The following is a 24,597-nucleotide window of genomic DNA, read 5'->3' as shown; positions in this document are numbered from 1 at the left end:
CTGTGGGAGTGCACTGACCACCAGGGATAGTTCCTGCATTGAGTGTCTGCTCCCTGGTGGTTAGTGCACATCATAGTGACTGGCCTACTGGTCATTCCACCATTTGGTCACTAGGCTTTTATTATATAGGATGGCCAAACCAGTTTCATTGTACTACTACCTACATCTCAGGAATTAACTAATTCTTTAATATCAAATACATAGTATTAAAATTTTCCCAGATCATGACTCATTTAGGAAAAAGATGCAATGTGTTAAATATACACCTTTTTGAAAATTATCTTCATAATGGCTCAGTTCATTCACAAATGTCTTTAAATAAAAAAAAAATTATGTGGCACAGTTGGATAAAAATATTTGTTCCTAACAGTAGCAAGATACATCAGAATATTCATTTTGGAGAGGTGAATTCAAAAGACCAACTAATAGATTTTATCTTCCATGTTCAGCCTTTTATTGAGTACCAATGTCATAAAACTTGACAGAAATGTCCCCAGAAGGAGATGTTTCATTCATTTTTTTTTAAAAACAATGGCAGCCTTTGTTCATGACTGGACTGCAAACCATTTTTAGGCAAAATGGTTTGCAGTCCAGTCATGAACAAACTGTTTGAATAACATGCTACTGATGGGTTCAAAGTGGGATATGTAGAATTCTCTTAGAGAAATTGTATGAATCATTTTCTCAGGTGCTCCTGATCTGAACCTGATGGATGATTTCCCACTGTATGATCTTTACAGAGCACCAGACAACAAATTGCACTGCCCAGGACTTTTACTTTTGCAAAGACTGGCCTTCAAAAACTGACTCAATATTGGAACCCAGGGATTTAATTTACATTTTCCTCTTGCTCCAAAGCAATTGGAATGTGTTCATGTATTTAATAAATATTTATTGAAATAAAACTATGAACTAATGGGATAGATCCATTGTTTCTTAGAGATTCAAAAGAGAACATAGATAACAAGCAGACCAAGGAATAAATATGTAAATATGATAATCTGAGATAGTATTAGGTGATATAAAAATATAAACTAAAGTAAATAATGGAGTCTTTGGAATGATCAAGACAGGCCTCTTTGAAGTGGTGACATTTGAGTGAAACCTGAAAGATGAAAAGTTGCCAATCAAGGGAAGAAGAGTATTCTAGATGGAGGGAAGCGCAGGTCCCCGGGAAAAATGAGATTGGTGTAACTGAGGGATAGAAGCAAAGTTGTGACTCAAGTAAAGTGAGCAAGGGAGAGAGTATATAAATTGAGGTTGTCTGCGTAGGTAGGGACAAGATTATAGAGAACCTTGTTGGCCATGATAAGGGGTTTGGATGTAATTCTTAAAATATAGTGAATGGAAGAATCTTGACAAGATGATAGCTAAATTATGTCATATTTCTCTTTTATTTCCAGTTCAATATACCTGCCTTTCTGGTGTTGAGTGGGTTTGGGCTTAGTGGGAGTCCTGGGAGCAGGGAGGTGATGAGGAACCTTCTTTTCCATGGGCTAGAAAGAACCTAGAGAACAACCTGAGAACCCTGTACAAAAATAGAATCACAACAGACCCTGGGAAGAGATTGGCTAACTGAGATGTATGGATGCCCAGGGATTAAGCTGACACTGGACCATGTGAGTGGGTTTTCATAGACCCACTGTCTCCAAGAAGAAACTGCATAACTGAAGATTCCTTGCTCCTGAGACTGAGACTAAGCTAGTATGGTGGGCAGAAAATGGGGAGCTGGAGGACTTTCTTCTGGGGCTTTGGTATGGAGAATGCCTGCTGCTCAACCTTCAGCTTATAGGATTTAAAAAAAATCTAATTTCCCAACTTGTAGGACCATCTCTAATAACAAAACAGTGGCCCCAATAAGCCAACAGGAAAAATGGTAATGCAAATAAAGGAGCCTAGCAGGGAGAGAAAGGAAATAAAACAGATTATATGCTCATCAAAATAAAATAATGGGTGCAAAACCCCCACTTAGAATATGATTCCAGAAGTGGCTATAAATAATAGGAGTATAAAAAGAGGAAAAAAAGAGGGATGGATGACATATAATCTCTCTCTATATAAAAGCCTAAGTGACCATCGCAACTGAAACAACTGAACAGATGACCAAACAGGCTGCGTGGAGTGACTAGGCCGGCAGGGGGGTTAGTGAGGGAGGACCAAATGACTGCGTGGGGTGATCAGGCCAGCAGGGGGGTTAGAGACCGACGACCAAAAGACTGAACAGCAGGCTGTATGGGGCGACCAGGCCAGCATGGGGGGGGGGCATTTGGAGGTGACCAGGCTGGCAGGGGGGGAAGTTAGGGGCAACCAGGCTGGCAGAAGGGGGCAGTTAGGGGTGACCATGCCGGCGGGGGGGCGGACAGTGAAGGGCGATCAGGCCAGCAGGCAGAGGCAGTTAGGGGTGATCAGGCTGGCAGGGAGGGCTGTTAGGGGCAATCAGGCAGGCAGGCAGGTGAGCGGTTAGGAGCCAGCAGTCCCGGATTGTGTGAGGGATGTCTGACTGCCGGTTTAGGCCCGATCCTAAACCGCAGTCGGACATCCCCTGAGGGGTCCTGGATTAAAGAGGGTGCAGGCTGGGCTGAGGGGACCCTCCCCCTCCTGTGCACAAATTTCATGCACCAAGCCTCTAGTGAACATATAATTTCAATGCTTAAAGTGGAGGCAACATACTTTAAGAAACATCCTAATAATAGTTTTGAACTTGAAGTTTACTATTTCAGCAAAACCTAGTTATTAGGAAGAGAAAAGGAGGGCAGAAGAGGGAGAGAAAATAAAAGTGATAAAAAGTGATTCATTATCAGGAATGGGAAATGGAAAAGGGAGGAGAAGATAGAAGTGAAAGTATGTTAAAGGCCTCCTTTTCTTGGGTTGAGGGTTAAGTAAGGAAAATAATCATTTGATGGGACTAACAATTTTTAAAATAATAGTGGAAAAATATTTATGTAATTTCTAGTTCCAGGAAGGATAAGTTAACTATTAACTAAGTATACCAGTATTGACATTTTCAGGAGGAAAAAAATGAAATGGAAAACAATTTAAATCAGCAATAATAAAAAAGGAAGCAAAAATATTTACTTAAAGCAAAATAGAGAAATAAAAACAGCTATTGCCTAGCCGGTTTGATTCAGTGGATAGAGCGTCATCTTGTGGACTGAAGGGTCTCTGGTTTGATTCCTGTCAAGGGCACATGCCTGGGTTGGGGCCTGATCCCCAGTAGGGGGTGTGCAGGAGGCAGCTGATTCATTATTCTCTCTCATCATTGATGTTTTTCTCTTCCTCTCCCTCTCTGAAATCAATAAAATATATATTTTTAAAAATAAAAACAGTTATTACTTGTTATAATGAATGAGAATAGATAAAATGTCATGAAAGAATCTATTAAGTTGCATTAAAAAACAAAACCTAGTTATCTATTATTTAGAAGCATCATACTTTAAGTAAAAGGATGAAATACTGTTCAAGATGAAGGTATGGAAAAGAAATACTATAAATTAATGTGTAGCCCAATACAGAATCCAAAAATAGATCCTGGAATATATGGGGATTGAGGATTTAACAAGAATGGCATTTTAAATCATTGGGATAGACTGGATTATTTAATAAGTAGTGCCAGCTCAACTAGCTATCTATACCTAAAATAAAATAAAGTTGCCCCCCCTACCTTATACTAAAACTATTTCCATGTAGATTAAAACTGAAAAGTAGGGAGAAAGACTCTCTAGGAAAATGAATACACTTCTTTTATGGGTTGTGGAAAACTTTTGAATCAAGACAGAAACTTACTTTCTGAAAGGGCTGACTATCCTAATCTAGAACTAAAATAGTGATAAGAAACAGCGTGAATTTATGAATTATTAAATTCCAAGTTGGAAGGTGATTACTAGGATTCTGGTATTTCTAGGAGCACAACATTTACCATAAAAAGACAATGCACAGAAAAAAACATTTTAACTTACCAAAGACACTATCTTTTTATTTAGGTCCACATATTCTTGTGAATATGGTTTTTCAAACTTTCTGTCATAGTCAATGTTATTGACTTTAAAGCTGATGTGATAATAGAAAAATGTTTTTCCTGAGGAGAAAAAAGAAAAAAATAGTTCTGACTTTGATCATTGTGTAACTACATTTATTTTTAAAATTATTTTATTTTATTTTTTCCATCATCATTTAACCTCTCTATGCCCTCTCCCACCTTCCCCCCCTTCCACAATCATCATACTGTTGCCCATGTCCATGAGTTCTCTCTCTCTTTTTATTCTCAATCCCTCCTCCCCTCCCCTTCCTAAAACTCCTCTCTAACTAGAGCTGTCTGGCTGCTCCCTGTCTATGAGTCTGTCTCTATTTTGCTTGGTAGTTTGTTCATTAAATTCCACATGAGTGAAATCATATGGTACTTGTCTTTCTATGATTGGCTATTTCACTTAGCATAGTTCATTGTCTAACTGCTTTTGTTTTTAAGAAATATCATATGAAATATAATACTCTGATAAAATTTCAGGTAACTTGACATTTAAATAATCTTGATTCCTAGTGACTGTTGAAATAACTTTGACAGAGGAATGTTTATTAAATTCTAACTTCACCCAAGAATGTTATCAGAATTTTTAATGTAAAATTTTATTGTGCCAGCTTTCAAGTTTGGGCAATCTGAAGATAGATGTATAACTATTAAATGAAATTATATTAAGTGTAGATAATTTTTAGTTTTTGTGATCATCACAGATTACATTTTGGAAAATCAGTGGAGTCTCAGGTTTAATCATTTATGAAGTACCTAAGAAATGAAAATGAATAAAGAGGAAAGTAATAGGAGGCATGACTTGTAAGTTACTGCAAATTAAGTAAAAAGAACAAATAAATCAAACTTACAACTTTCAGAAAGTAAAGCAAAGCATAAAGCTGATGGTTAGACTGTCAGCTCTACTATTTTATTTATTTGTTTTTTTAGAAAGTTTGTTATAAAACAATTTATTGCACCTGGCAGGCATGGCTCAGTGGTTGAACATCAACCTATGAACTAGTTTTGTTTCCTGATCAGGGCATATGCCCAGATTGCGGGCTTGATCCCCAATGTGGAGAGTGCAGGAGGCAGCCAATCAATAATTCTCTCTCATCATTGATGTTTCTATCCCTCTCTCTTCCTCTCCCTTCCTCTCTGAAATCAATAAAAATATATTAAAAAATAAAATAAAACAATTTATTGCAAAACTATAGAGTAATTATTTTCTTTTTATTAAATTTACTAGGGTGACATCCTACCTAATAAAATAGTAATATGCAAATTGACCGCACCTTCGCTACGCCCAAGCCACGCCCACCAGCCAAAGCCATACCCACCAGCCAATCAGGGCGAGTATGCAAATTACCCAACAAATATGGCGGTTAATTTGCATACACTGAGAGAGGGAGGAGTGAAGACTGAAGACAACTTAGAAAGAAGAGGGAAGAAAAGCGGAAAGCAAGGTGGCTGTCAGAGGGAAAGCCCGGGCGGGTTGGAGCGGGGGCGGGGGGGGGGAAGGGGGGTGGAGGGGGGCGGGCGACAGTGGCGAGAGGGTGCAGGCGCGGTGGCCGCAAAGGCGGCGGCAGTGGCAGCGCACGCGGCCGCAACAGCCGCTTGCAGGATTTTCCTGCAAATGGGCTACTAGTTGGTTAATAAGATTATATAGGTTTCAAGTGTACATTTCTATGATACATGATATTCATATTGCATTATTACCCACTACCCAAAGTCAAAGAATCTTCCTTCACCTTCACTGTATATTTGACCCCTTTTATCCTCTACTACACCCCATCCCCCTTTCCTCTGGTAACCACCAAACTGTTGTCTGTGTCTATGAGTTTTTGTTTGTTTTTCTTATTTGTTCATTTGTTGCTTTCAGTTTAATATCCTACATATGAGTAAAATCATATGATTTTTAACTTTTTCTGTCTGACTTGTTTTTCTTGACATGATATTCTCAAGGTCCATACATGTTGTTGCAAATGGCAGTATTTCATCTTATGGCTGAATAGTATCCCATTGTGTATAGAGGGTAGGCTAAAGTAGGTTTACAGTTATGAGTACATAAAACATAGGTGTATTATTATTTATTAATCATTGTATTATTTTCCATACGAACAACTGAAAACCTACTTTTACCCCACCCTGTATGTACCACATTTTTATCCAATCATCTATCGAAGGACACTGGTTGTTTCCACGTCTTGGCTACCTTGAATAATGCTGCAATAAACATAGGGTGCATATGTCTTTGCGAATAAATATTTTCAAATCCTCAACAAAATACTAGCTAGCTGAATTGAACAATATATTAAAAGGATTATACACATTGATCAAGTGGGATTTATTCCTGGGATGCAAGAATGGTTCAGTATATACCAATCAATAAATTTGATAATTTCTTGTGGAAATTTTTTTTTTATAAAGAAGTCCTCATCCTTGAAAAGGTTAGGAAAGAGTGAATGAAAGAAAGTAATAAGCACAGGACACAGAGGAGTTGTTACAAATAGCTATTTTAAAGAAACATCAAATCTGAGGATCCCATACTTTTTTTCTTTTTTTTCTCTTTTCAACAATACAGATTTTTTTTCTGATTTCTTTTTTTAAATTTCTTTATTGATTATGGTATCACATAATTGTCCTCATCCCCGCATTCCTATTCCAAACCCCTCCCCATGTATGCCCCCACCCCCCTGTTATCCGTGACCACTGGTTAGGCTTATATGCATGCATACAAGTCCTTTGGTTGATCTCACCCCTTCCCTCCCTACCTTCCCTCTGAGGTTTGACAGTCTGATCGATGCTTCCCTGTCTCGGGATCTGTTTTTGTTTATCAGTTTATGTTGTTCATTATTTCCCCTAGATGCATGAGATCATGTGATACACGAAATACACTTATGAGAACCGAAAATGAGATAAGCCATAATGGTTATGCTGAGAGGCAAATGAATCAGTCTGTAGTGAGTTTCTTTCTGGGCCAACAGTTCTTTTGAGTCCCAATTTCAATGTCAAACAGTTCTATAAAAAATATATAGAAAAATTTGTACTGTTACTTTTTTTCATCCCTCATTAATGGAAAATACTTTTTTTAGAGAGAATTTTATGTGAAGAAATCATTGTATGTAGAGAATATTTATAGGTTTTGGAATAAGAAATCTAGCTTACAAATCTAGGTTGTAGGCTTTTATATTTATTTAACTCATTGATTATCTCTTCAAAAATTATTAATTCAACAGTGAATTAATTAATTGATTTATTTATTTATTAATGTCCTCTGAGCACCTAAATCTTTAGCAGGAATTAAAAAAAAAGATCATACCACATCTTTGGATTCAGAATGCCCTAAGCCAAAGGTCGATTCAGAACAAAGACTGCAGTAACTGTTATTAACCATAAGAAATTATCTCTGCCAAATAGTTTTATCTGATGCCTTTCCTTCTCCCATTCTCAAAGTTCCTAACTTACCAATAATGGGAAATTAAATTCATGTGGCTAGAAATCCAGATATCATGAGTACTTACCACGAGTGACGAAATGAATAATGAGTCCAATGGTTACTACAGCAATCACAATTATGATACCCAGGGTAATCTTTCCACACTTTGTGAGTTTCACTTTTGTGTTTGACTCTGTTCTTCTGAGCAAAAAGAACAGGAAAGCAAGTGTTAATATGAGTAAGATATAGAACTATCAGAAATAACTATGAATTTGCTGGTAAGTATATTATTTTTCAATAACTATGGATTCAATAGACTCCTGAGTTTGGAAAACATCGTGTAGAATTAGTGAATATAATATTTGGCTTGCTTTCTTTTGAGCACATATGAATAATAATGGTAATACTAAAACCAGATTTCATTCAGCAAATATTTTTAGATATCCTATTATGTAGTAAGCAGAGTTATAGGAAAAAAAGACCTCTTTTTTATGGAGCTTACATTTTACTGAGGGAAGATAGACAACAAATACCATCTACACTAATAAAAGGGTAATATGCTAATTAGACCGGGTCAACCAGACATCTTCCGGACGTCTGACTTCCTTCCAGACAAAGCCACAGTGGTGGAGGCCAAGGCAGAGGCAGTTAGGGGTGATCAGGCTGGCAGGGGAGGACAGATGGGGGCAATCAGGCTGGCAGGCAGAGGTAGTTAGGGGCGACCAGGCAGGCAGAGGCAGTTAGGGGAGATCAGGCAGGCAGGCAGGCAAGCTGTTAGGAGCCAGTGGTCACGGATTGTGAGAGGGATGTCCGACTGCCGGTTTAGGCCCAATCCCACAGGGGTCCCAGATTGGAGAGGGTGCAGGCCGGGCTGAGGGACACCCCCTGTGTGCATAAATTTTGTGCACCAGGCCTCTAGAAATTAATAAAATTCATAACTGGTAAAACAATATTAAGCTCTGTAGAAAAAAACATATATCTAAGTAAAGAAGATATGAAATGTGGAAGTATGTATAAGATGGTGTTGGTGTCAGGATGCAATATTAAATAGAATAGTTAGGTTAGGCCTACTGAAAAGGTAAAATCTAAGTAGACTTGAAACATGTGAGGGGGTTAGCCATACAGATTTCTGTAATGTTCCATGCAGAGGGAACAACTTGACAAATGGTCTTTAGGAGGGTCATGCCTGGTATGTTAGGAGAGCAGTTTGGCTGTAGCAGTGAATGAGGGGAAGAGTGGTAAGAGACTAAGTCTGAAAACTACTAAGGTTCAAATCATGTAGGGCCTTATAAATCATTGTAATTATATAGGCTTTTTCTCTTAGTGAAATGGGAGTATTGGAGGTCTTTGGAGAGAAGACTATGATGATCTGGCCTAATTTCTTTAAAAAAATATATTTTATTGATTTTTTACAGAGAGGAAGAGAGAGGGATAGAGAGTTAGAGACATCGATGAGAAAGAAACATCGATCAGCTGCCTCCTGCACACCCCCCCACTGGGGATGTGCCCGCAACCAAGGTACATGCCCTTGACCGGAATCGAACCTGGGACCCTTGAGTCCGCAGGCCTACGCTCTATCCACTGAGCCAAACCAGTTAGGGCAATCTGGCCTAATTTCTTATTGGGATCCCTCTGACTACTTTGTGGAGAGTAAATTATAGAGAATACTAGTGGATGAAGAGCAACAATATATGAAATGATTACAACAATCCAAGCACAAAATGATGGCTTGAACCAGGGTGGGAGAGGAAGAGGAACTTAAAAGAGGCTGAAGTTTGGGAACATTTTGAGTATAGTGTTGATAGGAATTCATGTAATTTTTTCAAGGAATTGGTCCATTTTGTCTAAGTTGTCAAATGTATGTATATAGAGTTGGTAGTATTTCATATATATATTATTGATTTTTTACAGAGAGGAAGGGAGAGGGATAGAGTTAGAAACATTGATGAGAGAGAAACAGCGATCAGCTGCCTCCTGCACACCCCCTACTGGGGATGTGCCCGCAACCAAGGTGCATGCCCTTGACCAGAATCGAACCTGGGACCCTTCAGTCTGCAGGCCGACACTCTATCCACTGAGCCAAACCAGTTAGGGTGGTAGTATTCCCTTTTTATCCTTTTGATGTCTGTGGGTATCTATAGAAAGACTCTGCTCAATTTCTGATATTGGTAATTTTTAATCTATTTACTTTGTTAGTTTTCCTAGAGAGTTGCCAATTTCATTGATTTCTTTCTGAGAACATGGCTGTGTTTTATTGTGTTTTTTTTTTTTTCTAGTGTTTTTCTGTTTTTATTTCATTAATTTCTACTCTTCATTATTTCTTTTCTTCTGCTTGCTTGGGTTTATTTTGCTCTTCTTTTTCTGGTTTTTTGCAGTGGGAACTTAGATTATTTATTTGATACTTTTCCTCTTTTCTAATGCATGTTTTTAATGCTGTACTTTCCATCTCAGCACTGTTTTAGCTGTGTCTCAGAAATTTAATGTTTTATTTTCATTTTTATGTAGTTTAATATATTTTTAATATTTCCATTAGTATTCCTCTTTGACCTATAGATTATTTAGAAATCTGTTTACTAGTAGGTTCCAATTGTTTTGAGGTATTCCTGTTAACATTTTAAAATTTGACTTCTAGTTTGATTCTATTGCAAGTGACAAATATACTATATATGATTTAAATTATTAAATTTTTTTTTTTTTTTTAGGGCACTGCATATGACCTTGCATGGCTATGTTCCATGGATCCTTAAAAAAGAATGTGTTCTACTATTGTTGGGTGAGGCTTTCTATACATGTTGATTAGGTATTGTGTTTGACGGTGTTATCGAGTTATTCTATCTCTGTTGTTTTACTCTGTAGTTGTTTAACACTTATTGAAGAGGTCATTAAAGTCTACAAATGTAATTTTGAATTTTTAAACCTTTTTCAATTCTTTTGATTTTTACTTCACATAGTGTGCTGAGCTGTTGTTTGGTAAATATACTTCTAAAGTTGCTATAGCTTCTTGGTGAATTGACTTTTTGATCATTATACAATCTCCCTCTCTATCTGGTAATTTTCTTTGCACTGAAGTCTAGTTCTTTCTCTGATATTAATATAGTCAGTCCTGCTTTCCTTTGAATAATGCTGCATGACTGGTCTTTTCCCATCCTTTCTTAATATTTTAGAGCTCAAGTCAGGCTTGTTTTTTAAAAAACATTGACTTTTAGAGAGGGAGGGAGGGAGGAACATTGATGTGAGAATGAATATAATATCCTTTGGCTGCCTCTTGCACACCCTTTACTGCTGGAAACCTGAGCATGTGCCCTGACGGGAATCAACTGGCAACCCCCAGATGCAATGAAGATGCCCAATCAACTGAGCTGCCCTAGACAGTGCTCAAGTCAGCTTATTTAATGCCTTAATCAAAACAGCTTTCAGAAGCTCTGGGGGCTTATTCAGCATTATTCACACACTCATAGGTGTTGTTGTTTTAATAAGCATTAATGGAAGCAATAGAGTAAGAAAATAGCAATAATAAAAACTTTTAGAATAAATTACCATATTATTGATTAATTGGGCAACAACCTAATTCCAATGTATTCATATTTCTACAATGTTAAATAATGTTTTTCTTTGGCATAAACAGAAAATTTCTCTTTAGAAGTTAAGTAATTTATTGTGTTCATGTTTATTGAACATTTTCTATGTGCACGATATTGGACTAGGCCAGGGATTTATAATGATGAGCAAGATTACTGATGTTAAATGTGAAAACTGTAAAAATAACTTTATTTTATATACTATAGTGAATATTGTACTAGTTTGCAAGGGCTTCCATAACGAAGTACAATAGACTGAGAGACTTCAACAATGGAAATTTATTTTGTCACAATTTTGGAACTAGAAGCCTGAGATCAAGGGGTTGGCAGGATTGTTTTCTTCTGAAGCCATTCTCCTGGGTTCACAGATGACTGTTGTCTCCCTGTATCTTTACATGGAGATTCCTCTACATATCTGCGTCCTAATTTACTCTTCTTATAAAGACATCAGTCATATTTGATTAGGGCTCAGTCTAATAATCTCATAACTTAATTCCCTCTTTCAGGACCCTATCTCTAAATCCTACAGTGATTTTGAGATATGAGGGATGAGGGATTAGGGCTTCACCATGTGAATTTTGAAGAATAAAATTCAGCCCATAATATATATATATATATATTTATATTTGGTCTATATATTTTATATTAACATAATATAAATTCTTAATATTTTGTTTTGTATATTTCATCTACCATACATACAATATTGCACATAGGTTTGTATATATATTTCAGATTTATATATTGTTATGTTAATGTATATATATATGTAAGCATATAATCAACATACATTACAATGACAGTACTAAATATTGATCAATTTGAAACACCTATATTAATTTGATTTTTGTTTGCAAACAATTTAATATATTTTCGGAAATTTATTTTTTAGTTAGTTAACAAGTATTCCTCAAATAGGTGTTATTTCATGAACAGATAATATTAACTAGATTCCAATGCAGGTGAAATTTCCAACTCCAAATCTTTTTAGAAATTTCATTTTACTTTAAAAAACTTTGACAATTTAAATATATTTTGCTTAAATTGTGTTTGTACATGCTCTGCACATAAATGAATATCTTAATATTTCTGTAGAAACACAATGCCCAGGAACTTTTTGGATCTATAATAAAATAAAATTTAAAATAACCTAAGAGACATTTCACTCTGTAAAAATTTAGAGGAAAACACTTTTCCCCAAGTTGATCAACTCACTTACTGAATGTAAAATAGTGTTTAAATTTTTTTGAAAGATAAATGACTAAATAATATAGTAAAACCTTGGTAACTTAGTTTCCTATAGATGAATATGTTATCCTAAAGCAACCTTTCCTATACCCACAGGTATATGTCTGTATATTTTACTTAACATAGTTTTCCATGGGATAAGCTTAAAAAAATGTTATAAATGGAGTGTAAAACTTGATGTAGCAAATATTTGGAGTATATTTTCTTATTCTTTTCAACCATATGCTTCTAGAATAAATAATATAAAAATGCTGTTTGTATATTAAAAATCGAATATTGGAAACCACAATATTTCACACATATAAACTTCACTTATTGTCCCTCCTTATTTGTCTATAAGGTGATGGAACACTGGTTCTTGTATACCAGAATTTGTTTACTAATTTCAAACCTCCCTCCAATGGATAGTTCCTAGAATGGGATGTGCATAGCTTCTTGGAAGTGAAAGGAACTTTGCAGATCACCACTCTGGTTTCCTAATTTTAAAGAAGGGTAATTGTAAAACAATATTTTCTGTTTAAGCCATTTAAAATCTAGGGAAGATATGGTAGGGATTCTAGCGGGGGGGATAGTTATTATTAGTATGTTTAGGTTTTGGGTGAGAGTTCCTGATCTCCAGAAGGAAAATTAAATCATATAGGCCACTCTATCTTGCAACTCTCACTTACCTTACAGACTAAATCAAAGATCACCACAGTAACTTATATCTGAATTCATAAATGTAAAATTATGGTAATAAGTAAAAATTAATTTTAAAGGCAGGTGAACTAAGTATTTCTGTCATTGTCACCTGAGTTTTCTAAAATATAGATATTCTTCCTATTTGCAAAGGGTTTAATCAATCTGCAGTTTTCGTGTGTGTGTGTGTGTGTGTGTGTGTGTTTGCAATTCAAAAGAAAAATTCAACTTTGTCACCATTTAGATTATTTTCTTTAAAATGTTCTCTAAACACAACATCAGACATAAATCCTACTTTTCTCAAAGTGTTATGATGTGGAATGTTGGTGGAGAAATATTATTCAACCGAAATTGGGTCTTGGGATGGAGTTAATTTGAGGAATAGAAAAACTTGTTTTAATTTCAGCAACTTGCTTTAATTTTCCACAGTGTTGTATTTTTTCACCAAATATATCCTGAAGTCATCAGATATAATAATGATAAGAGGATATTAAGGATATAGGGATTTCAGAAACAGTGGTGAGTTGTACTTAAAAATTACTAATTCCTTCAAAGGATGAAGCCAGGGTCTGATTTCTCATATATTGTTTATGGAGCATAACAAGTGAGCATGAAGGGCATAGAACATATTACTTGGAAACCAAGATTAAATATTTTTTCTAGCCTTTTTGTTAATTAAATAAAAGGATTAACTACTTTTGATGGAAAAATTTTGGAGGTTCTCTTATAGCTGCTGAAGCTAAATATTAATGTATAAAATGACTGATTATTCAACCTGTTTATTGGGAAATTACATTCTGCTCAATATTATACTCTTTACCTAGAGGCTAGTTGTTGGCAAGATATAAAAATCAGAAAAGTCATCTAAAGTTTTTATTAAAAATATGGGTTAGGCTCAAAGGGTTTATCAAGGCATGCATTTTGCTGGAGTCTAGGAAAGACTAATGAGTATGTGAATATTTGTATTTGTGAGTTTGATTACATTAAGAATCATCACAAAAATTATTTGTACTTCTTTGTGTGCTATTAACCATCAACACACTTCTTTGACCTTCAGGCCAATAACTATCTGGGCATATGGCCCTGTTAATGGGAAGGAATAAAATCCTCTCTTCTTGTTGCTGTTCCTGTTTCCAACTACAATGTTAAATTATACTGCTAACACTATATAGCAGTGAAGCATTGCAATGTTTCAGTAATTAAAAATTAAGACCTAAACCTTGTCTTCCACTTCCTATAGGTAAAATAGCATATTATGAACACAAATATTGCCTCTATAGCAACATACAGCATTAGAAATAGAGAGATGTAACTATCCTGTATTCTTTACATTTTCTAAGTGAAATTATCTTTTTAAAAGTAAAATCCCCCAATTTTACTTCAGCAATTACAGCAATTATCCATATACTTTTCAGGAATGGCCTACTTGTGATGGAAAGACTTTTCACAATAATTCACAAGCAGGCAGATTCGAATAATTACAGTTTTTCAATCTTATTCATTCTTGTTTTTCCTTTGTGATTTACATTGCTCTTATTTCCATAAAAAGTTGCGAGAGTAACCTTGTTTTTAAAGATCTTTAAAATACCCATGAAGCTACTTTAATTTGGTCCCTTCAGAAAGTAGGCCCAAGGAGCAAAGGCAGGCCAACCTGCACCCACCGCCTCCCCACGTAAGCTCACCTTTTCTGTAGGGGCAGCCATGCTTGCTTCCTCTGCCGAGGTTGCTCCTTTGCCATCTTCTCCTCGAGTGCTGCGCGGCACAGTCATTCTCCATCTATTTAGCTTACGAGATTCTGTGACTTTTATGTGTTTTATGATAGTAGTATAATGATTATACTTAGCAGACACACAACTTTTCATCTTCAAAGTGCTTTCTGAACATTTGCTAATTAATTTTACATTAGTAAAACATGAGCTGTATAGGTGCTGCCCCATAAATAATAAATAATCACATGACCCAAGTGAAGGCAAAATTTAAAACTCAGTTGCTGTGAGTGACCAAAACAATAGGGTCCCCTGGTTTGAAAAGAGCCTTTACTCACCCAGTTTTTGCCTTTTGTGAATCTGGAGGCAAGCAGCTGCTCTTTCTGCTCCTTTGAATCCACTTCCAAAATTTTTGGCAGTTTCGTTATTGCTTTTTGGTGGAAGGCCAATGGCTGTCCAAGCTCTAACCCTCCATTAGAATCTGAATGCTCTCCAACTCATATCACTCTTGACTCTTTCAACCCATATATCATCCTTTGATGAATTCCTTCCTGAAATTTTTACAATGATCCTAATACTAGTGCCCATTAAAGAATTTTATATTCCCTGAAATCCAAAGGGTGTTGTTTTTACTAAAAAAAAAAAAAAAAAAAAGATTTAACTGCTAGTTTTTCAAAGGTTTGGAGAGCATTGTGTTTCTTGGCAGCCAATTTAGATATTGGTGTGGAAACTAGATAGGACACATTCTAATATTTAGCCACCTGGAAGTTACAACTCTAAGTTTCCTTTTAAATTCCATACTTTTCTGTTTGAAAGTTAGATATATTTTATGTCTAACATTTGTGATAATGTATACTACAATACTTTAAAAAACTAAAAGTATAGTTGACCCTTGAACAGCAGTGGGAACATTGAACCCCCCTCACCCTGTCCAAAAATCCACATATAACTTTCCTCTCCCCCAAACTTTACTGTTGGCCCTTTGCATCACAGATTCAACCAACCTTGATTTGAAAACAGTATAGTTGACCCTTGAACAACAGGGTTTGAACTGTGCAGTTTCAAATAGACATGGACCTTTTTTGATAAATATAGTTGGCCCTTTGTATCTGCAGATTTGGTGACCATAGATTCAACCAACCACACACAGAAAACAATATTTTCCCATTTCCAACTGTAATTTCCCAACTGTGGTTGATTAAATCCACAGATGCAAAGTCTGACTGTAGTTAAGTTTTTGGGGAGTGAAAAGTTATACATGAATTTTCCACTGCTCGGGAGCTGGCACCCCTAACTCCCACCTGTTCAAGGGTCAACTGTATTTTCAATCTGCAGTTAGGAATCTATGGGTGAGCATTTGAAAATACTGCTTTTGATTCTTGATTGGTTGAATCTATAAATGCAAAACCTGAGGATATAAGGGCCAAGTGTATTGAAAAAAAAAATTTGCATATAAGCCAGGCTATTCAGTTAAACCCATGTTGTTCAAGGTTTAACTATATTTTACTTTTTTTTCCCCTGTTCTTCTTTTCCTTATTACAATGCCAAGTGTCCACTTTAAAAGCTATCACTAAAAAATTCAGTCAACGAACCACTGGCTTGAAGTGAAAAAAAATTTAAAAACGAATTTTTAAATGAATGTTAACTGATGCATTGAAATGTAGGCTAAACTTAAAGCTTTTTGACAGTTATCATGAAGCAGTATAAAATGACATTAAAATATAAAGTGAATAAAGCAGAATACAAAATTGTTTTATACATTGTTGGAGGAGATTATTGAGAGGATAGGACCACGGGCCACAGGTTTACTCAGGAGCTGGACTCCAGCAATCAGAGGCTCCCCAACCCCCCGCTCGCCCCCCCCCTCCCCCGCACCCCGTCCTTGGAATGTAAGTTCTGCTCACCATTCCCATGGTAGGAGCCGTCTTCAAGGGCGCAACCTTGAGAGAACAATGTGCGTTGACACCACTGGATTGAATACGTGACTGAACTCAGGTAAGAGATAAACTTTTATGATTCTGGCAGGTGAGTGTGGAGATCTCATATCACTGTTGCTCAAGCCAAGCCTCATAAGTAAGTTCCCTTGCTTATTAAAACCTGCCACCTACAATCTAGAGTGGCTTCTGTCTTTCCTCCCTCCTTGCCCTATGTGTACAGGGGCCAAGTTGTGAACCAACAGTTATGATTATAAACCAAGTAAAATTATATATAAATTTAGATGTGAACTGAAAGTGAAAATTGATTGTCGTTGATTATTGGCAGTGTCACTGATTTTTTTAAAAAGCTTTTAATTCCTTCCCATTCTTACAATATGCCTGCAAAATTCATTCTTTTAAAATGAAGAAACTTTGTTTTTTATTCAGTTAAAGTTACTTTTAACATTTCATGTGAAAACTTAAAATAGATCTCTTTTAAAAGTATAAAATATATGTTATGTACTTTTAAAGTAGAAAACATTGACTGAAGAGAAATTTTATAAAATCACAAAGGGTAAAACATAAAGATAGTTCAGTTTTTAAAAAGGTATTTGCCAAAGAAAAATTTTTTATTGGCTTTTAAATATAATAAGCTATTTTAGAGGACATTGTTCTATGTAAAAATTTTTTTTATTTGAAATACCAACAAGTTAGTTTAAACTTGAAATTCAAAGTATGAATTTACATGAAATTCAAAGTATGAATTTACATGAAATTTATACTTTGAAAAATAGTATTATACATTTTGTTAATGAATATCTATGTATATACTTATTGTTAATAACTCATACTTTATTTTTGTAAAAATTGTCTAACAAAAACTAATATTGGTTAAATTCTCTAATTATTCTTATTCTTACCTGAGACTACTTTTTTGTTGTTGTTGTTTTGGTTAATGTGCGTATGATTGTTTTTATGTTTATATATTATTCCTTTAAGTTTCAAAATTGTATGTGTTTGAAAATACTTGTGTGTCTGAGTGTCTGTGTGTCTCTGTATATACCTTTCTGACCCATTAATAAATGCTGTATGCTCGAAAAAGTATTTGAAAGAAGTTTAGTAATGTTTAAAGATGCATTCTAGATTTTTCCAAGTATATTTTGGTTTTGGAAGTCATAATAAAAAATTGCTGCATATAATATAAAATTATCTTTGTGGCTATAATCTCATCTATGGTGAACAAAAAAATTAATTTGCCTTTTAATGCCATTAAGATTTTAAAACTTTAATTTATTTTAAAGATTTTAAAACATTCAGTATTCATTGAATATCTGTTATCTGTTATGCATCATGGTGGGAATTCTGAGATGAAAGTCAATAATATTTTAATTTATTGAAAACTTAAATCCCAGAAAATTTTTGTGAAAAGTTTGTACACATATATGATGTGATTGTATAAATTTCATCGAAAAACTGGTCATAGGTTATTGGCTATATATTTTTGTCTTCTGAATAACAATAATTATATTGTTCAATATTGTTGAGTTCCATAAGAAACATAAACTGTAAATAGACATATATAGACTTTGCATTCTTAAATGTTAAAAACTTACCTGAATAATTAAAATCTAGGATTTCAAAATATAGGCTTTTATTGAACTTTTCCATATGTTTGTAATTTAAAATATATATTCACTTTTCAGTAAATATTTTCTTTTAATTAATAGGTAATTTCAAGTCTGCTTGAGGCAAATGCTATGTGCTTTAGTTCTTATTTCTCTAGGTTCTTTATCTCATTTACAGAGCATTTTTATTTGGTTCACTTTTAAATTATTATTTAAAATTCTTAAAAATTTACTTTTAAAAGTTAAAAACATTTTTTTTGGGGGGAAGCAGGTTTTAAGAATCCCTCTAACTAGAGAGGTCTTCCTTATTAAAGAGTTATTCTTATTTTCTAGTTTTTTAAATGTTTGCCATTGAAGAGAGTCCTAAAATTACATGTTTTTAAACTAGCATTTATCCCCCAGATTATATGAAATTACAAAGAAACAAAAGTTGTACTTACCTCTGGGTATCTAGAATTGATGAAAAAGAAACTGCATTTTGATCTCATATTATGGATAAGTGTTTCTATAAAATTAAGGGCATTTTATGTTGCAATTGATGTTTCCTGAGCCAGGTTTGGAGAAAAATGAAGTTATAGGCAGTTTATATAAAACAAGTTTGACAAGTGTCCTAAATAGAAAAGTTTTAGAGAAGGGATTGAAAAAAAGCTTCAGAGTTTTAGAAAAATTGTTGCCTTGTTCTGATAAGAGCTACAAACCGAACAGGGATTTAAAAAAACAACAACACAGAATAATATAATTATATAGAACATAAAATTTGAAGAATAATGTTAAAGTTTTTAAAAAAGTTGGTCCAAGTAGGTGGTCTAAACATATCTTTGGAGCTGTTGTTGGTTTTTCTATAATCATATTTTTATTGCTCATGATTTTGACAGTTCACTCAAATTTATACCTTTCTCATTAAAATGCTCTAACCCTCAAAAGTAGGGAGAAAGTGGAATATTTAAGATTGAAAAGAAATAAATTTGTATCTTAAGCCTGTTCAGGACCAAAAAAAAGCCAGGGAATTTATCAGATGAGATGCATAAATCATCAAAGAGGAGCAATAGGAAGGATTTCTCAGGTGGCCCAGGATGAGCATGACTATGAGTGGTATTAACTCAGGACATCATTAGAACTAGAAAGGAGTTTAGGAATTGCAGATAGTGTTTGATTCAGTTAACCATGTGTGTAGAAAAAGCTATAGTAGTTTAAAAACTACAGTAGAACACTAGTTAAAGTGCAGAAGCCTTTATCAATATCCTTCACACCTTCATCCTAAGTTCCCTCTCAGCATCTGTTTCATCACATTGATATGAAAGCTTTAGTTTTCTTTCCTTCATAGGAGTCAGTTTTACATTGGTGGCGGTGGCCAGAGGGAGTGCAGGGGATGCATCGGGTCCTTGGGACTGTCAGCTCTTAGAGTTGGAGCAGTCAAGGCCCTAAACTGAAGAACATTTTATTAAAATGAGGAGTTTGGTGAGATTTTAAGCAAGACATGATTAATGAATGAAATATTCAAGAGATTTTTTTGAGTCTTTAGACCCCTCAGAATTGTTTATTGTTGAATGATTGTTGAAAAGGTGTGGCACAGACTTTGAGAGAAGCCAGTCTTTCTGCCCCTGCATAGACACCCCCATCATTCCTGGGGGTTGGAAGTTTAGGAAATCTCCAGAAGAAACATCTGTTGAAGATAGGTGGTTACAGTGGTGAGGCTTATATGAATGAGTGGCTTCATGGGCACAGGCTATGGGCATGTTTGAGACTGGGAAAGAAGGGAAAATAGGTCAGGTTCTATGTGGTACTTACAGATAGAAGCAACATGGTTCAAAAGGAGGCTGTATATGATCACACTATGAGTGAGAATTTGTCCATAAAGACACGGAGAAGAACAAAAAGAAAATTACTAAACCATCTGAGTGTCATTATTCTGTAGGTTCCAATTTGAATGACAGCCAGTGCATATTTGTTGATAATAAGGGATGCGAGTGCATAATAACCCTTGAAAAGCTAGATCACCAGAACATGGAGATTCCCATAATGTGGAAGGTACTCATGAGAACATGAATACCATTATAATGTAGAGGAAATTGTATTTACAGGGTCTGATTCTTAAGTTGAAAACTGATAGGGTTGGGAAAATAAAGATAACATTTATATATAAAAAATTAAAATTATGCTAATAATTAGTGTCTAAAGAATAAGTACACAGGCTTTAGAACTGAAAACCTGCCTGGAAATCCTAACTATGCAATTTACCAGTTCTATGATCTTAGATATTTACTTAACTTCTCTAAACCTTAGGTTTTCCCTGTTAAAAATAGTTGTGCCCAACCGGCGTGGCTCAGTGGTTGAGCATCAACCCATGAAACAAAAGGTCACCAGTGGGATTTCTGGTCAGGGCACATTACAGGGTTGCAGGCTCCATTCTCAGAGGGGATGTGCAGGAGGCAGATGATCAATATTTCTCTCTCATTGATGTTTCTATCTCTCTATCTCTTTCCCTCTTAAAAAAATCAATAAAGCATATTAAAGAAATAGTTGTAATAATATCTGTCCTGGCATTATTACATGGGGCCAGGTGGTTAGCAAATGCTTCACAAATATCAACTATTTATAACTATCATTCTTATCACTACTCTTATTATTGCAGGTCATTATTTCAATGATTAGGTTTTTGATCTATAAGAAAACAATTTTTTGTATGAAATTTTAGTTTATTATTTTACTTACTGTTAATGGGAATTTTTATTCATAGTTTTGTACGTTATTCCTTAACATGTGATACATATATTGTATGCTGGACACCTGAACAAATGACCTCTCTAGGGAGAATTGGCAGCTATTCATAATGACTCTGTAAAACAATCTCAGGAGTTAAATAGTCAAGCAATATTAAACAGATATAGCTGTCTACATGTGTGTGAAGACATTGGCAAAGCATTTGGTTAGAAATGAATAGTCATTTGTTCTTTACTGAGCAAAAGTCATATCAGGGCTGCCTGATGGTGGGAGGCCACCTGACTGACTTGACCAGATATTTGACTATTGTTAGGCTACAATTATAAACAACATTAGAATATCATCAGTCATCTTTGCTTGGTCCACCATCATACATTATTTTTCTAAAAAATCCTGGGGGAAAGGCAACTTTTGCTTTCATGGTTCCTATTTATCAAAGACAAATACCCCTGATGAAGTAGAACAGTTAGTGAGGAAATGTTAAAATGAATTTAACATTATTTATTTATTTATTTTTTATTGATTTTTTACAGAGAGGAAGAGAGAGGGATAGAGAGCCAGAAACATCGATGAGAGAGAAACATCGATCAGCTGCCTCTTGCACACCCCCTACTGGGGATGTGCCCGCAACCAAGGTACATGCCTTGACCGGAATCGAACCCGGGACCCTTGAGTCCGCAGGCCGACGTTCTATCCACTGAGCCAAACCGGTTTCGGCTTAACATTATTTAACCTAAATAAATTTTATCAGCTGAAGCATAACTTCAGAATTGGTCAGGTGAAGCGAGTGAGAGCAGTTTACACTGGGTAACCCAGCAAATCAGCTTATGTGGGAGTATCCTAGCAAAACTGCCAGTAAAAAGAGATATCCTTATAAACTACTTTATCTGGAGCAAGTTTTAACAGATAGGCTAGAGGAAGTTCATATAATTTATAGGTTTAATAGTAGGGTAGGCATGAAAATATTAACTACCACACTTTCATTATATTAATGTTAGAATTCATTGAAATTGTCTGTTTTATGAGTTCTACTCAAATGAGTTTTGTAATCATGTAAACAAGCTCACTTTATAATATTGTAGCTGTGCTTCATTTTTATAAAAGAAAGAGATCGAGAAGGCATTTTATGAGAGCTTCTGTCCCTTCCCCAAACACACTAATTAGGGAAAGCACTTTGTTGTGTAAAAAGAAAGATTTAATGTTAACTTCACTTAACAAGAAAATGTAACTGTTGCTAACAAGAGAGTATGAATTTTGAAGCTTTTACACTTTAATGTTTCCTGATCAGGTTTTGTTTGGCAAGAATTCTGAATGGAATCATTAAAAAAACAGACAGCCTTCTTGAAACTACCCAGCCAGACTGCAGGTAACCAAGATCCTTTACCTAATAGCACTGGAACCTCCGAATTCGAGACAATTTTGTACTTTCTGCTGAAGAGTGGCACTTCTTTTCTGAGTGGTTTAGATCTTCAATAAAAGATGTCACTCTTATTATCATTGAAATTAAAGAGTAATATAAAATACATTTTTAGACTCTATAGTTGGTTGTGAAATAAATTGCCTGATTGTATATCTTCAGAGTAAAAATTCCCACTTAAAATTTTTGTTGTTGACTCAGTTATTCTATTAAAATTTTTTTTTAATAACCAAATTTTCTATTTTATATAAATGCTCACACTTCCTCATTTACCTGAAGTAAAACCCTAGGAAGTAGGGAGTATTCTTGTTGAAGCTTTGCAGAAAAGGAAACGGAAACCCTGGCATGGCTCACCATGGTCCTTCAATAGACCAATGTGAGGGGAAGAGCAGGGTACATCGTAGGGAGAGGTGGGGAGTGGTGAAGAACTTTGGTCTGAATCAGATAACCAGCAGTTGAGTTGTCTTCTGCCTTTTTCTAGTGGATGAAGTTGGTCACATCAATTAACTTCTCTGACCTTTTGCATAGAGTTTAAGTAACTTTTAAGGAAAATACTACCTCTTCGACTAATGTGACCATTAGATCATATTATGAGTTGAATTTATTTCCTTATTCCTTATTTTTCTAAACACAACAATATGCAAAAATGTCTGGTGGGCCAAAGTAGGTTAATAATAACAATAAATAATGCAATAATAAATAAATAAACAGGAAGAAACTGTGTTTCTCATACTAACAACTGTAAACCTACATTTGCCAACCCCTGTATTATCCACATAGATAGTTACACTAACAGCCATCATTGCTGTTCATGAAATTTAGCTTTATATTGTTGCCATCTAAAAATTCATCAGTAAGGCTCTGAGATAAGGTTAAAGTTTCTCTTCAGTGTGGATGTTTATAATAAAACCCACATTTTAAAGTTATGAGCCAATTACACTACAGAAAACTAGATGAAATAGAAAGTTTAGGTAAAATTCTGACATTTTCCTGCTATTAGTAGAAACATATAAATATCTCATAATATTCAAGAGATTTACTGATTCTTCTTTTCTGAACATCTATTAGTATCTCAAAGTGATAGAGTTGGTTACTAAATTTGACAATTTTTCCTCCAGTTGCAAATCAAATAAAGAGACAGCCCAGCTGGTGTTTCTCAGTGGTTGAGGTATATCCATTAACCAGGAGGTCATGATTCAATTCCTGGTCATGGCACATGACCACATTGTGGGCTGGATCCCCAATAGAGGGCATGCAGGGGGCAGCCAATTGATGATTCTATCTCATCATTGATGTTTCTATCTCTCCCTTTCCCTTCCTCTCTCTGAAATCAATAAAAACATTAAATCAATCAATAAATAAATACATAAATAAATACATCCTATATAATAAAGAGCTAATATGCTAATGGCCGTACGCTATCACGCCGTAAAGACCGATCAGCAGGAGGCTGCCTGTGCGGCAGGCACGCACGTGTGGGCAGGGCTGCGTGCTTGGCGAGGAGCGTGCAGATGGGAGGGGACTTGATGCTGTGTCCTTCTGGACAAAGCTGCAGCGGCTGCCTGAGGCTCAGACAAGCCACAGATGGCGGCTGCTGCTACCCAGAGCCTGAGGCTCAGGCAATGAGGGCCAGGCTGAAGCTCAGGCAAACCACGGTGGCTGCGAGGGCTGAGGCTCAGGCAGCTGCATGGCTGGCAGTGGCAGCAGCAGAGGCGTGATGGGGGCGTCACCTTCCCCTGATTGACGGGTTGCCTCCCATGGAGGGAGGCCAGAGGCAGCAGCAGTGAGGGGGTAATGGGGGTGGTGCCTTCCCCTGATCAGCCATGGGGAGCGGGCCTAAGCTGTCAGTAGGGCATCCCCTGAGGACTCCTGGACAGTGAGAGGGGGAAGGCCAGGCTGAGGGACCCCCCCCCCCCGAAGTGCATGAATTTTTGTGCACCAGGCCTCTAGTAAATACATAAATAAATAAGAAACAGCTGGTAGGAAACCCTGGCCATTTTTCCTGACTAGTAGTACAAAAACAGGAAACTTAATTGCTATGGTTATAGAAAGTGGAAATGTTTAGAATATTAAAAGATGTTTACTTCAAGACTTTCTCTATAAAACATTGAAAATTATAAAATCTGTAAAATGCTAATCTTAAATTTATATCATTCACAAAGAGAATATACAAATGGAAATGTAGAAAATTACCAGCTAAGAAAATTTGGGAACATTGATTCCCTAACTATTTTTCTAAGGGCTTTATAAGTATTCTATTTAAACACAC

At 35.6% G+C, this 24,597-nt stretch overlaps 1 protein-coding gene across 1 annotated transcript in view; it reads right to left on the bottom strand.

The window, feature by feature from the left end:
- LOC103301729 (transmembrane protease serine 11C-like) overlaps positions 1 to 14,681 on the bottom strand; it is a 53,101-nt gene extending 38,420 nt beyond the window's left edge. Inside the window, exons 1-3 of the mRNA XM_008158733.2 lie at positions 14,626 to 14,681; positions 7,525 to 7,637; positions 3,957 to 4,075 (exon numbers count right to left, since the gene is read on the bottom strand). Of these exons, the coding sequence (XP_008156955.2) occupies positions 3,957 to 4,075; positions 7,525 to 7,637; positions 14,626 to 14,681 (288 nt within the window). The remainder of the gene's footprint in view (positions 1 to 3,956; positions 4,076 to 7,524; positions 7,638 to 14,625) is intronic.
- Between the last annotated feature and the right edge of the window lie 9,916 nt (positions 14,682 to 24,597).

This window comes from Eptesicus fuscus, chromosome 2, assembly GCF_027574615.1.
Source record: "Eptesicus fuscus isolate TK198812 chromosome 2, DD_ASM_mEF_20220401, whole genome shotgun sequence".
Taxonomy (NCBI): Eukaryota; Metazoa; Chordata; class Mammalia; order Chiroptera; family Vespertilionidae; genus Eptesicus; species Eptesicus fuscus.
This window is presented reverse-complemented; position numbering and strand designations above follow the sequence as displayed.